General features: G+C 34.7%; 2 protein-coding genes and 1 pseudogene across 2 annotated transcripts; all 3 read right to left on the reverse strand.

Annotated features, from left to right (window-relative positions):
• Window positions 1–372: 372 nt before the first annotated feature.
• On the reverse strand, window positions 373–5,536 carry LOC8260915 (inactive protein kinase SELMODRAFT_444075). The gene is made up of 8 exons (XM_025157279.2): window positions 5,075–5,536; window positions 4,860–4,993; window positions 4,126–4,220; window positions 2,355–3,394; window positions 2,063–2,223; window positions 1,567–1,643; window positions 1,024–1,348; window positions 373–890 (listed from the first exon to the last, which is right to left on the reverse strand). Exons 1-8 carry the CDS (start codon window positions 5,274–5,276, stop codon window positions 741–743), a joined length of 2,184 nt encoding a protein of 727 aa, XP_025013047.1. The 5' UTR covers window positions 5,277–5,536; the 3' UTR covers window positions 373–740.
• Window positions 5,537–6,980: 1,444 nt separating this feature from the next.
• Window positions 6,981–9,046, reverse strand: LOC8260913 (annotated as a pseudogene).
• A 2,918-nt stretch (window positions 9,047–11,964) lies between these two features.
• On the reverse strand, window positions 11,965–14,112 carry LOC8260912 (cytochrome P450 CYP82D47). The gene is made up of 2 exons (XM_002510267.4): window positions 12,998–14,112; window positions 11,965–12,852 (listed from the first exon to the last, which is right to left on the reverse strand). Exons 1-2 carry the CDS (start codon window positions 13,958–13,960, stop codon window positions 12,229–12,231), a joined length of 1,587 nt encoding a protein of 528 aa, XP_002510313.2. The 5' UTR covers window positions 13,961–14,112; the 3' UTR covers window positions 11,965–12,228.
• Window positions 14,113–14,981: the final 869 nt, after the last annotated feature.

Here is a 14,981-nt window from a genome sequence, read left to right on the forward strand (position 1 = left end):
CTTGATTTAGCTGCAATAATTAGCAGGTAAAGGTCAAGTTTACCCGTCATAGGTACCCACGGCCTAAAGGTGAAGTCTTATGTTTGAAGTTAAGCTAATCAATATAAAACATGAAACGCGCTGTGCATCGTACAAACTGGCAGAAGCATGTTTTTGCTTCTAACATGCGAAATCACCATTTATTTATTTATTTATTTTCTTCCATTTACTTAAAATAAAAAGGCTTTAACTGGAATAATATTACAGACTTGTAGCCTACAACTAGGTTTCTACACCTTAGCCGCACTTAGGCCTAGATGTCCCTGTCTCCCTATTCTCAACGCTCACCACTTTTGTGCGAACCAGACTACATTCATAGACCACCGTCAGAAATGCACTGTAACTGAAACTCAACATTTCAACTTTCAAGTATAATTACATCGGGGAGATCACAGAAGTAACAATATTATTACTACTTTCATTGATTTACAATTCCTTTATTGTGACATTAGCAATGAAGAATAATGAGCTATAAACATGCAAATACTTGACAGCATGCTAGAGAATTTCTCTGTGTTATTTGATGACGACAAAAGAATTGCACCGCAGAAGGAAGAAAATCATGTGACCAATTAACGTACGCAAAGGGAAAGCAACTCGCGCATGGAAGCAAAAAATCACTTCAGAACTATGCACACTACAGAAAGACCTTCTCACCTATATATTAATATGATATGTGGCAGTTATTGCATAATCAATTTTCAGTGTGAAAGCTTACGAGAGTGGCTCCTCATCATTTTATCTTCTCTATGTAAGCTCAAACCGCGCAAATGGCCACTTCTATTACCGGCTGAACTCAAGTCCAAACACAAAGGAACTATCAAGTCTCCTCCTTCAAGTATTCTAAGAACCTGATAATTTACAAATAAGAAATCTTCATTCCTTCAATCAGTGAATGACTCTAGGAAACGGGAAGAGACAAAATAAAGAGAAGTCCAATTAGGTGAGCAAATATATCAGAAACAATCAGGTAAGTGAATAAACCTTTGACATTGCTGGTCTGGATTCTGGATCTGGACGTAGACATAAAGAAGCAGCCTGCCCCATAGCCTGTAGTTGATGGGCAAAATCACATACTTGCTCAGTAGCCAATGATGGATCCAGTAACTGGTAAATTCTTGTCAAGACATGGCCTGGCTCTAGTGCAGCAAGAGGGTGGAACCAATCAGACAAAAATTGCTGTCCCTCGTAAAATTGTAGCTCATTGATTCTTTGACCGGTCATTAGTTCTAACAAAACCACTCCAAATGCATACACATCAACTTTCTGTGTAATTTTTCCATTATTGACATACTCTGGCGCAAGATACCTGGATTTTACAATTGGGAGAACATTTGATAAGTTTCATCTTTAATAAAAAAAACAGATAGTTAATTATTGTTGAATTCATATTGAATTTATCCTTTGAACGTGCATTAAGGATCAACACTTATTGAAAAATATTGACAGAAGTATAAATAGATTATAAATATTAAATAGATGACTCTGCATAACATGTAACAAGAAGAAATCAGGATATACAAGTACCCTATAGTTCCAATGACTCGCTCCTCTGTACTCATGTTCCATTCAGAGTGCCACCTAGCAAGCCCAAAATCAGCAACCTAAAATAATGGAATATTAGAGTATGGATAAAGGTTGAGCGTAAAGGCAAGTATTATAGGTGCATTCTATTGCTAATGAGTGTCTCATACAGATGGATAGCATTTGCATGTTTTAAATTTTAGTCTGTCATACAATGCAGTACTTGACATAAAAGACATGTTATTTGGCATCTAACACAAACTAACTTTGTGATAAGATATTCTACTGAGAGTGCTATTGTTTAAGAAAGGAAATGCCATGGTTTTAGGATTCTTTTCTTTTAGTTCAGCATCTAAAATGCACTGTGTGAAATTTGCAAATAATTCAAAGATAGTTCTAGCACACAAGTACACGATCAATCAATGTTTTATTGACCTCAAATGTGCAAAACATATGCTTCTTGCAAAAACAAAAAAACGTTTGAGTTAACATAGGGTACCAGAGGTTCAAAATCATGCGTTACGAGGATATTATTGGGTCTCATGTCTCGATGTACTATACAACCCACTCTACAATCTTCATGAAGATATCTTAAACCTCTAGCTGTCCCAATCGCTATTTTCATCCGTGAGTGCCAATCTAAAGGCATTCTTCTGTTTCCTGTTAATTACAGTCAAAATAACAGTCTGAGCCGAATTTTAGTAGAAAGAAGCATTTGATGCTAAAATAAGAAACTGAGCACATTTAAATACAATGAACAATCATAAAAGAAGAAGAGGAACTACTATTACCATGCAGGTGAAAGTCCAAGGACCCATTGCATATGTATTCATAAACCAATATTCTATTCTTCCCATCAATGCAAAACCCAATCAGCAATACGACATTCCTGTGCTGAGCACAGCTCAATACCCTGACTTCCCTGCAGAAATCAGCATCTGCTTGAGAGCCGCCAGATTTTAACCGCTTCACTGCAACCACCTGGCCATCCCTTAATACTCCTCTATAGACATTGCCAAATCCTCCTTCTGCTAAGAAATTCATATCTGAAAACTCTTCTGTAGCTTCCTCTAGATCCTTGTAAGAAAATTGTCTTGGAGGTTTCCCAAAAACTGGTGCCTTGTGTTGACATAGTGAGCATAAAGGAGGAGGCATTGAGGATGTTCTGCCCAAAGAGACTGCATGTTTTATATTTGAGCTTGGAGTGTAGTCCTTTTGAAGGCTCTGGCTGAGCTCATTTCTACCAGCCCTAGCAGCTTGATCATATTGGACAAACTTGTCGAGTAGAGTTCTGGAAGCTTTTGATCCATTGTTAGAAGTATTTGTGCAGTCCCTGTTCTGAGTTGCTAGGCTGTTTTTGTCAATTATGTGGTTTTGGGGAATCCAAAATACACTGTTGTGATTAGTGGCTCCAGCTGATGTTGAGTTTTTTGACAGAGTGATGACTTTATCCTCTGAATAAGGAGGTATAAGTGAGTCATCAAAGTCATTTTGATAATCTACTGGTACCTGTTTCCCTTTGTTCATTCCTTCAAACAGAGGGTTTTGTTCATAGATAAAAAGGGGTGTCGTTGAGTCATAACTCGATAATGAATCTTCTCTGGTTCTTGAGTAGGAAGTACTTGACTCTTCGGGGCTGCTTGCTGGAGTAGAATGCTTCATCCTGTGTCCAATATTCTTCTCTGGTGAAGAGGCAGCAGAATAGTATGGGGTTTGTACTTCATCTGAGCACCCTAAATTAAGCCTAAGGACTTTTGCTTGAGAACCTTTCATCACCACAATGTTGCAGCGAAGTTCCTCTATGCAATGCCTCAACTCTTGCTTTAATTTTCTGTTTCAGCACAATAATATGTGGTCAACACTCTTTAATCTCACTATTCACATGGTCTTAAGGAAAAAATAAACATTGCTTTGAGGTCCCCTGTAAGTTGGTAACATGGATAACTAAACAACTAAATGACAGTTAAGATGGCAATAGATTTAGAAGACCAGTACTTATGTTGCATAATGCATATAACACGAGATACCAACTAAGAACTAGTGAAGAATCAATCAGAGTAAGACAATTGCTGTAACTTACAAGTAATGGAATGTCTTGGCACTGAAAGTCTGTTACAGTTACCACATCAGATCAAGAGCTATATAAAATGTTAATTATATGAACTTAGGAGATACTATAAACCACTACAGAGTTGGAAGAATCCACACTAATAATAGACTGCACTGGCATAGAGCGGTCCAGGTGTCCATCAACAGAACCTGTGCTCCATTTGAGGAAATCGAATATAAAGAGCGAAATCAAATAGCAGTCTACATTCTGATAACAACCAGTAGGTTTCTGTTCGATAAGTTTACATCCTTAACCTAATATAGGCTAATGCCTAATATGACAATAGTGCTAAATTTCTATATCACATGTAATGACTGTTAACAAAAACTACCTCCATGAAAGAGTTATTTCCGTGTAAGAGTTATCAAAGGGAGAAATGACAAATTTATTAAACCAATTATTATACCAATAGCTCAGAAATAAGAAACAATACTTTTTCTATATATAATTACTTGTCCAGTACAACCCAGTTGGCTCCATTTTGCTTTGCTTCAGCTGCAACAGCGTTGCCAGATGTACCTGATACCACTTTAATCCTTACTCCCACCTAGAATCAACAGACAACCATTAGCTACTAAAACAATAAAAAAGAAAGAGAAATTGTAAAGCAAGGGACCGGGACATTATTATAGAAAAATACTAGCATTAATCTCTTCATTTCTTTACATTTCTTTTTAATTAAAATAAAACATACCATACCAGGTATTACTATTAACAACTAATTTCGTATCAAGGACAGTATTTCAGAATTCTCACGTGGCTTACTAATGATCATTAAACATATATTGCTGAAGTAATAATAAGTAAATAATGCACCTAAAGCCCAAACCCACTAAAAGATTCCTAGGGCCCCTAATTGATCTCCAAACAAGCAAATTTGAGAGCACATGCATTTCCTATCATTAATTAAACTTGTTTGTATTTGGTACCGGTAGCCCTTTAAATTAAGAAGAAAAAAAAAGTCCTAGGCAAAAGTCATGAACAGAAATTGTAGATAGTCCAATAATTTTATTGTCTGTTTGGATCTCAGGAACCTTCTAAAGTAATAATACCTCGATCATTTACTAGAAATAGTAAACAAAATTTCAAGCGCAGTAAAAAGACAAAACAGTCCGCGGAAAAAGGCATATAGGATAATAGGAAAAGAGTTAACGAGGGCAAATGCGTAAAATTCAAGCCCACTTACCTCAACTTGGTTATGCAACTGAAGAACCATCTGAGAACAAGACTCAGATATTTCACATATGCGATCTGAAAACTTATCCCGGTGACTGCTCCCGCAATCACCTGTCAACTTCGGAAAGCTCCAGAATCTCTTACCTAAATAACATGCATTATCATTATTTCAATTAACTCACAATTCTGAAAATTAATAAACACGATCGAAATAACCGCAATTACCGGTTTTGGTTTTAGAGAAGACAGCGAGCAAGGTTATGCAATCACCGGGATGGACTACATGAGTTAAAGCCCAAGCTAGTGCAGTTTTGGAGATTACTTTCTCAGCTTTGACGGCGACCACTACTCTGTCTGCTCCAGTGTAGGCGGCGCGTTGGCTAACGCGTGGTTCATTTTTGGCCGGAAACATTTGGTATTTGGACATGCAATTGCCGGGAAAATTAGGAACCTATTACTGTTTTGAGAATGGAATTCCTTGGTTTCTTGTTTGGCTGGGCTGTGTCATTATATGGGATCGTGTGCACATGGCTGGTTTCTTTAAACTGTTTAGTGTGAAGGGTAATTTTGGAATTTGAGATACAGGTTTGTTGAGTGGCTATATGGTAATTTGCACGAGAGGAGAGATTGTATGTATGCTACTCCCAACCAAGTCCAACACAAACTTTGTCTTTTCTACCAGTTCTTGATTAATCATTTTTTTTTGGAGAGGCTACCAGTTCTTAATCATTGTCACCAAAATGGGGAGAAATAAAGAATAATTCACGCACACAAAATTGTCAATTTTTCTTTTTTTCTTTTTCTCTTTTCTCGTCCATTTTGTAACATCTCACTTTATGTAACTTTTAAATTCTTCAATGTAAGGAAATTAAAGTCTTTATTCCCTGATAAGGTAACAATGGTCATCGAATTTAAAAGATTAATTTCGTCTCAGTAAAAATTATTATAATAGATCATATATTTATAACTTCTATCTTTAATTTTAAATCAAATAATTAAATATTTTAATTATTTAAATGTAAAATTATAAAAATAAATATTTATTTTTTAAATAATAAATTTCAATTATAAATTTAAAATTTAACAATCATTATTATACGGACATGATTTATTATTATTTAAAAATATATATTTTTATTGTAAAATATAACTTTTTTTTAATCATTAATTTCATTTAACATAAATACTATCCTATGAAATTAAATTTCAATTTTTTTACTTTAAAATTATAAATTTATATTGAATGTACTTTCGAGTTTTAGTTTTATTTTGTTTTAATTTTAATAGTTGTAAATCATAGGTTTATAATGAAAGAATTGGCAAATTTTAAAAAATTTAATGTGATAGTTAATATTTAAAATATATAACTATAAAAAATAATAAAATTTAATAGCATTAATAATTAAAAAATTAATGTATTTACATATTAAAAATAGATTACTGTCATGTGACGGAGAAAGTACTCATTTAAGTTAATTTATTGAATTTGTTCACAAACAGTTAAATTTTGGTAAAGGTGAGCCTATTTTCATGATTAAATTGCTAGGAGCCGTATATTTTTTTTAATCTACATAACATAGATGAATGAAAAATTAGAATTCTAACAATTTAGTTGTAGAAAATAGCATCTAAATGCAATTAATTATTAATTTGAACTCCAGTATCTTAGATTGCGAGGCGGATATAGTGCAGATTCTTCTCGAACGGGGCGGAGGGGACCAGAAAGGAAAAATAGCCGATCATGGAGGAATGCCTCAGTCACAAAGAGGGGCGGTTGCGAGGTGGTGGAGTTTAATGTATGAATAGAAGTGATGGTAACGATCTAGAAAATTGAAATGGAAGGACGCAAAAGCAGCACTATATATCGATCATTGGCCTGCCCAGCCCCAGGGGAGAGGTCTCTGATGAGTGATGACAAATCCCACGAACGCCATGTGATTCCAGCAATGATAGTCAAGTCGTGTTGCCCATCATCGGACCACTTTGGATATGGACTTGCCCAGCCATGGCCCATATTAATTAAGGTGTCTCTTTAGCTAGCTGTGGAATTGAAGTCTCAAGGTCATTATTGGTGTAGGTATAAGTCGTTATGACAAGGGAATTAAAATTACCTTCAAATAAAAAGGTCCCATGTGTATTACTGCAAAATATGAGAGCAGAAAACTATATAAGATATTACTTTTCTAGTCATCAGTTACTCTATATCCATTGAAAGAAGCTTTTATATATATAAGTCCCATGTGTTTCCGATGTAGAGTAGAAAAGAACAGTGGCTAAAGCTACCTTATACACAAGGTCCTTTGTTAGGTCTTTATAAATTTATATTTATTATTATAATGAAAAAGTTTTCAGATTCACCTTCTTATGAAATTATAATCGACCTTCTTTTTTTTTTTTTTTCTTTCTCTATTTGAGCAAAGTATTATTATTGTACCTCCCCTCTTTTAACAATGAAATGTAAGATTGTTGAAGAATCAGACAATAAAGGCGTTGCCTGTAAATCAGCCATTCGGGGACTCTTGCTTGGATTAACTCAAATGTCACCAATTTGAGTTAAAGGTGTTGACTGGAGAAAGTACGCAGCCTTCAATTTGCTGTTGCTAAAGTTAAAAACGACAGTTATTAAAGAAAAAGAAGTTAAAAGCGACTGGAAGAGTTTGAGATCTATTAAAAAGGGTTCAAAACTAGGAGTTTAAGATTTTCTTATTGAAGCCAGAAATAGAAGCTCGAGCCTTAGGCCATTAGCCTTGCATAAATAGTAACAGTTCGATCACTTTTCTATCAGTCTAATAGCTACTTATTTGAGATGCATACATTGTAATTTGTAATCATGTTTCCATTATATATATGTATAAAACCATTTACTACCACATTAGTGCTTCAACTCATAACAAGTGCCATAACATACAGTTGCACTTGCAGATGTATGTATTTTCTTTTTTTTTTTTTAATAACAGAGGCAGCAGCCTAGAAATTGGTAGAGTGGCCAGGCAAAACAGGGCAGCCAAGAGGGTAATCAAAGCCTCGTCAGCAAGGAAGTTCGGATATCTATTCCCTTCTCAGAAAACATTACATTCCAACTCATCATAAACCCAATCTCGCGGATTTAGGTGTTGGTTTCTAGGAGCAAGATCACACTTCTCAGTGATGACTTCAACACCACTCTTGTCTGCACCACAACAACAATGCTCTCAGTCATATCAATCGGCTCACTTGTTGGCCTTGCAAAATCAAACCCATGCAACAAGGTAGCTAATGTCAATTGCAAAACTTGAAGCGCAAAAGAAACTCCGGGGCACATTCTTCTTCCACTACCAAATGGTATAAGCTCAAATTCTGTCCCCTAACATCACAATCTTTGTGACCTGTGAGAAATCTTTCCGGTTGAAATTCTGGGATCGCGATGAATCTTCCATAGATTGGTTTGAAGTCATGTGCCTGTTGGAATATGATAACCACCGCAGAAAAGGGACCGCATCAGCCGCTATAGATTTCCCTGACAAATGAAAGAAATCCCTTATTGCTCGTTTCCATCCTTCATTACTCTCTTTTACTTCATTTGTAGTCTCATATCCAATAGATTTTCCAACAATAATCTTAAGGATTATGTGTTAAGGTTATGTCTCCAAACCATCTCTTCATCTCCGCCAAAACCTTGTTATTCCAATTGGTACTTTTGTTCTTTCCCCACAATTTGTACAATTCTTTGGAAGCTGTTCCTACCTCGAATTCCCGTACATGTTTGAACATCTGCAGTCGGTGGTTCGAAAGAAGCTCAGGTGTGGATATCTTGCGGATTTGACGCCAGTAGTTACCATATGAACTAAAGCCAAAAATAGAACGACCATAGCCCAAAAGGTCCATAGCAAGAATATTTGGACGATTGGCAAAGGCTCTATCGTTAGTGGTGAAACACTCTTTGGCCACTTCCCAGTTGCTTAGTACTAAAGTTCGATGCACGCCCATCTTGATACTAAAGATGGGAGCGCATTTATCAGCCATGTTTCCCAACACTATGTGGGGCGGTTGCGGTCCTACTAGAAGATGGAGGTGGCCAATTATCGGCCATGCACCTCCAGCTCTGGAGCTGCTCTCTTTTTCCTCATTGATCTTGATATATACAACACAGAGCCGAAAAGAATCAAGACTGCATCCGTGGTTGCCATTGCAAGTGTAGGGAAGGTGAAGATTTTCCATTGCGCACGTGTTTTGCAAAATGCATGGGGAAAGTTGTGAGAAACCATGGATTATGGTGCGGCTGTATATATAAGAAATGGATTCATGCATTTGCATCAGTACTGTTGATCAATATTTTTCTGCATGCCGTGTCTTGAGGTTCATCTTTTGTAAATGGATTCATCACGGGGATAACATTTGCGATGTAGATCACTTCAATTCAATGCAAAAAAAGGAAAGAAAACGTTTTAAAATTCATTCCATTAGCAATAATTTAACATTGTGTTAAATAATGGGTTGAAATCATGAAGAGTAATGAAAAATTTTCAAGCAATAATTTGAGTGAAAAATAGTGGAGGAGAAATTGAATTTTTCATCTTCTTCTTCTTAGATTGAGACAGAAATAATTAATTACCCTAACAAGGTATGGACGTTGCAATTGGCGCTTGAAAAACATAAGCAAAGTAACAAAATAAATAAATAAATAAATTAGCTATAGTGATACAAATAAGAAGAAAAATTCATATGCAATTCGCACCATTGAGTATAGCTGAAGTATGAGAAATTGCATAGTTTTATTGTAATATTTTGTTATAGATACCCTAACTAAAGGAGCCCAAGTACGAGAATGAGAATCATTGTCCACACCCTAGCTAAAATCAACTCAAGATTAATTACTAAACTGTCTTCCTTTACACTTATATGGAGAACAATCGCCCATGCTATTCAAGTAGATATACTATGATGAATATTTTATTTACACTTCTTTTCTCAGAGATATAAAGAAGTTGAAGAGTCTAGGTAGCTACTCAATCATTGACATGAAATTTAATTATCTATGTTAATTATTTCTTTCTTTTTTTTGGGTGTATAAATCGGGCAAGCTCTTATTTTAGATAAAATTTTCTTAATTTTTTTTTCCTGTCTCACTCATAACTTAGTTCAGAAAAGGTATCCAATTAGAAAAAAATAATTTCAGTATGTAAAAGAGACAGAAAAGATAATTTCAAAGTAAAATTAGATCCTAGTAAGTGAGAGTTATAAATGAAATACATGTTGAAGATAGTTATAATGCCATATGTCATCTGATTAACACTAAAGATAGACTTCTTAAAAGAGTTCTGGTTGTACTTTGTAAAGAAAGATAATTACTGGTGCTATTTGAAGAAGATGAGACTTCTAATTATATGGCTGAGAACTTGGCTTGGCGAAACTATGACTAATAGCATTAGGTTCTTGGAATCTTATCTTAATTTGCACTGCTTACCATTGTGTTTTAGCTCAAAACTCCAGTACAAAACTCAGAGAAGAAGACTACTCTTAAAAGGTCACATCAGATTAGCTGATGACAATAAAAAAAGTAGAACCAGCTTAACCACAAACAACCAAACAAAACTATACAGTCTATCAATATATCTGAGCCTATCAAAATTGCTCTTACATTATTAAACTGAATAGCACTTGTTTGATGAGTAAATTTCAGCAGAAATATTTCTAACTTGCCAGCAAATCTTTTCATGATTATACTGCTCCTGATGACGAACAACTGAGTTCCTTGTCAACCAAACATGTTAAACAATGGCTACGAGAAGTTCCCATAGTTATGCTTTACCATTACACACCTCCCGCAGAATACACTAATAAGCTTCCTCCAATCAAAACCCTGCTGGTTGAATTCACAAGCTTGTAGAATTCATTTCCGAAGCATCACTAGAAACAGTGTATTTGAAAATAAGTGAACGATTTTTCCCTGATCTTGCCCATAAATACTGCATGTATCATGATCAGTGACCCTCCACCTCTTTAGCAAGATTTTGGTCCTCAATTCACCACTTAAAGCTAGCCATAGCACTACTAAAAAAAAAAAAAAAAAACTGTATTTAGGGATAGAAGTTTCAGTCGCAAAAATAGTATCCTGTTGCTATTAGTTTTAGAGACGGGCGACTTCCATCGTTAATTAAATTACTGTAATTTGAATTATAAATTATAGTAATGATGATGCATGTCTTTAAATTAAAGATTTCATCGCTACATATTCAATTACTTTTTATTTATTTATTATTTTCTCTTGATTTTTTTGAGAACAACTGACATTGTCATTAAAATGAATAGATTTAGCAATAGATCTATCGTTGATAATAGTTTTAAATAATTAATTAATTAATTATTCCATCCAAGATTTTAATATTTATTTTTAAATAATATTTTCATCGATAAACACAAGAGATTCTTTTTATAATAAAATTGTTAATATGATGATAATTTAGGTTGTTCATTCTTAAATATTTTTAAATTAAATGAAAAATTAATTGGAAATAATTAGTTAATAGGATTATGTACTATTAATATATTAAACATATACAGTAAAAATAGAATTATATACTATTAATATATCAAATATATACAGTAAAAATGTACTGAATGAAAAATTTTAAAAAAATTCTAAATAATGCCAAATCAGAATCAAGAAAGGAAAACTTTTATCATCAATAACAACAATATTAGATACCGAAAAAACGAGTTGGTACAGAAACTGAAGCGAACAATCCCGATGGAGGTTTTACTCTATTTACCCTAAAATTATCCTAAGAATAACACTAAATTAGATTATTGCTTTTAATTTATTTTACACTAGAAATTAAAATTAAAATAGAAATGGATTATCCTCTTTCTACAATTACAAATTATAGAATATATTAAAATTATAATTATAATTAAAATCACAATTCTCCTGTTTTTAGTGAGCAATTATCTATTCATCACCAATCTTTTGAAAATTTAATTATTAAATTATAAATTAAGAAAATAATAATACATAATTTAACTAAATTACTACGGAATAAAAAAAAACTTAAATACATAATGAAAAGAAAACAGAGAAATACATGTAAAAGAAACTAACATAAAATCAAATAAATATCTTTTGTGAGACTCCGATATAAAAGAAAAAGAAATTGACATAATTACATAAATGCAAGTGTTGTTAAGCTTGTGACAACGTATTATATAGAATAAATAAAACTGAAAAGGTCGGTTAATTTCCACTTTCGCTAATAGCTGACAATGAAAAGGATATGGTGAGAAATTATGTTACCAAACCAAAGAGGCGATATTGAAGCGATGGGATTTGATTAAAAGTTTAGGCCTATTTCAATAATAGAACACTAATCAAATTCTAAAATACTCTAATTTCACTGGTCCACTTATTCATATAGATGAGGCCCCAGACGTGGATTAATAGCAACTTCCAGTGGAGTTGCTCTAAGGTTGGTTAAACCAAAGTTCTCAGTCATATCAAGTGGCTCACCTGTTGGTGTTCCAAAATTAAACCCATGTAGCAACGTAGCTAATGTTATATGCAAAACTTGAAGCGCAAAGGACACTCCAGGGCACATTCTTCTTCCACTACCAAATGGTATGAACTCAAAAGTTTTTCCCCTAACATCAAAATCTTGGTGACTTGTAAGAAATCTTTCTGGTTGATATTCTGAAGGATTCGACCACACTCTGGGATCGCGATGAATCTTTGACAGGTTGGTAACAAGTCTTGTGCCTGCTGGAATATGGTAACCAGCTACGGTGCAATCCTTCATGGATTCATGTGGCACAGAAAGTGGTCCAGCAGGGTATAAACGCAACGTTTCCTTGACTATGGCTTTTAGGAAAATCAAGTTGTTAACATCAGATTCATGCACTTGCCTTTCTCTTCCAACTTGGACATCTAATTCGTCTTGGGCTTTCTTCAGGACATCGGGATTATTGACTAATAACGAGAGAGCCCATATCAAAGTGACAGATGTTGTGTCTGAAGCTGCGAGAGTAAGAGCCTACAATCATCAAAAAGGCATTTCATTAGTAATTCTACTTCTTCTATATACTAAAAATTAAATTTTCTCATAGATAAGAGTATAAAACTTGAAATTTCAGTCAAAGCAACGCAGGTTACTAATAAGAGGTAAGAGGGATGATTACCAAGCATGTAGCTTTGTTAATTGTGTCGGAATCGCGACTTAGAGTTGCTTCGGCTTCATCATCCATAATATCAAGTATTAGATCCATGAAGTCCTCTTCACCCTTCTTAACACAGCCAGAAGCTTTCTTTTCTTTATGCTCGTTTAGCCACTCTGTAACAACAATGTCCAATTTGTTTGCAGTATGCTTCATAGTCTTTTCATGTCCCCCAATATCCAGCCACCGCAGAAAAGGGACCGCATCAGCCGCTATAAATCTCCCTGACAAATGAAAGAAATCCCTTAGCGCTTGTTTCCATCCTTCGTTACTCTCTTTTCCTTCATCTGCAGTCTCATATCCGATGAATTTTCCAACAATAATCCTAAGAATTATGTTTAAGGTTATATCTCCAAACCATCTCTTCATCTCCACCAAAACCTTATTATTCGAATTGGTAGTTTTGTTCTTCTCCCACAATTTATACAACTCCTTTAAAGCTGTTCCTACCTCGGATTCGCGTACATGGTTGAACATCTGTAGTCGGTGGTTCGAAAGAAGCTCAAGTGTGGATATCTTGCGGATTTGACGCCAGTAGTTACCATATGGACTGAAAGCAAACATAGAACGACCATAGCCCAGAAGGTCCATAGCAAGAATATTTGGACGATTGGCAAAGGCTTTATCGTTAGTGGTAAAACATTCTTTGGCCATTTCCCAATTGCTTGCTACTAAAGTTGGATGCACGCCCATCTTGATAGTAAAGATTGGACCGTATTTATCAGCCATGTTGCCAAACACTATGTGGGACGGTTGGGGTCCTCTTAGAAGGTGGAGGTGGCCAATTAGCGGCCATGCACCGCCAGCTTCTGGAGCTGCTTTCTTTTTCTTCATTGATCTTGTTATACAAAACACAGAGCAGACAAAAATCAAGAAGGCAACCGCGGTTGCAATAGCATTTGTAGGGAAGATGAGAAGATTTTCCATTGCGTGTTGTGCAGAATGCACGGGCGAAAGCTGTGAGAAACAATGAACAATGGTGGTGCTGTATATAATAAATGGAATGCTCTTTTCTTAGAAAAGGACGGAAGTTGCCGATATACTTAGTCACGCTTTTCGGCTAGCGTCTGGAGATTGTTGAGTCATGTGGATACATACCATCTGCAATATGATCACTTAAGTTAAATGGAAACATAAACTCATTCTACAAGCAATATGATAACAATCTGTTAGCTATAGATTGACTTGACGTCGTGAACAGTAATAGGCGATATTTGTGGTAGAAATTGATACACTAATTCTCGGTATTGGTATTCCAGTTGCGTTTGAACAACGTAAGCTATCGTGAACAAAATAAATACAGACGATTAAATACATGCAACTTAGCAGACTGTATTTATTGCTTACAATGTGCGAATCTAAAAATTAAAATAGGATCAAACTTGGCCCAGTTTAACTTGGAAAATAATGAAGCCAAGGAAGACATAAACTTCACAGCTGATTTGGCAGAGACTTGGTATGTAATCAATACAAGAATGACTTAATTGGTAGAAGGAAACTTGAATGCCATTGTTCTTTAAATTATTGGAATATAATCAAGATAAAAAGAATGACATAAACTTCATAGCTGAATTGGCAGAAACTTGGAATATAGGCTTGAGGGCCAGTGTTCTTTTAAAAGAAATCTAAAAATAGAAAGCGACCCAAAATTCAGATTTCAATAAAATTTCAGTTATCCAATTTGAGCTTATACTTGAAAAACTTAAATCCAGCTCAGCCAAACAAATCATTAGGCCTATTTAACCATTTTTAATATTCCTTATTATATCATGATTAATGTCACTCAATCAAATTTTTACATTTTCTTTTTAACAGAGATAAAGGTGATTATATTAATTAGCATTTTATACTGCCGACCCGAGATAATACTTTGTTTTCTTTTTCTTTTATTTTAGTGTTCTCTTTGTTAGTTGTAGTCAGTTTAGTTTCTTTTTGCTAGATCTTTTAG

This window comes from Ricinus communis, chromosome 2, assembly GCF_019578655.1.
Source record: "Ricinus communis isolate WT05 ecotype wild-type chromosome 2, ASM1957865v1, whole genome shotgun sequence".
In the NCBI taxonomy this organism is placed as follows: domain Eukaryota; kingdom Viridiplantae; phylum Streptophyta; class Magnoliopsida; order Malpighiales; family Euphorbiaceae; genus Ricinus; species Ricinus communis.

Coding starts and splice junctions, on each gene's coding strand:
- LOC8260915 (XM_025157279.2), bottom strand. CDS start 5,276: ATGTCCAAATACCAAATGTTTCCGGCCAAAAATGAACCACGCGTTAGC. Junction 4,994..5,074: donor CTTCTCTAAAACCAAAACCG/GTAATTGCGGTT, acceptor CATGTTATTTAG/GTAAGAGATTCTGGAGCTTT. Junction 1,644..2,062: donor CGCATGATTTTGAACCTCTG/GTACCCTATGTT, acceptor CCATTATTTTAG/GTTGCTGATTTTGGGCTTGC.
- LOC8260912 (XM_002510267.4), bottom strand. CDS start 13,960: ATGGAAAATCTTCTCATCTTCCCTACAAATGCTATTGCAACCGCGGTT. Junction 12,853..12,997: donor TTAACAAAGCTACATGCTTG/GTAATCATCCCT, acceptor TGATGATTGTAG/GCTCTTACTCTCGCAGCTTC.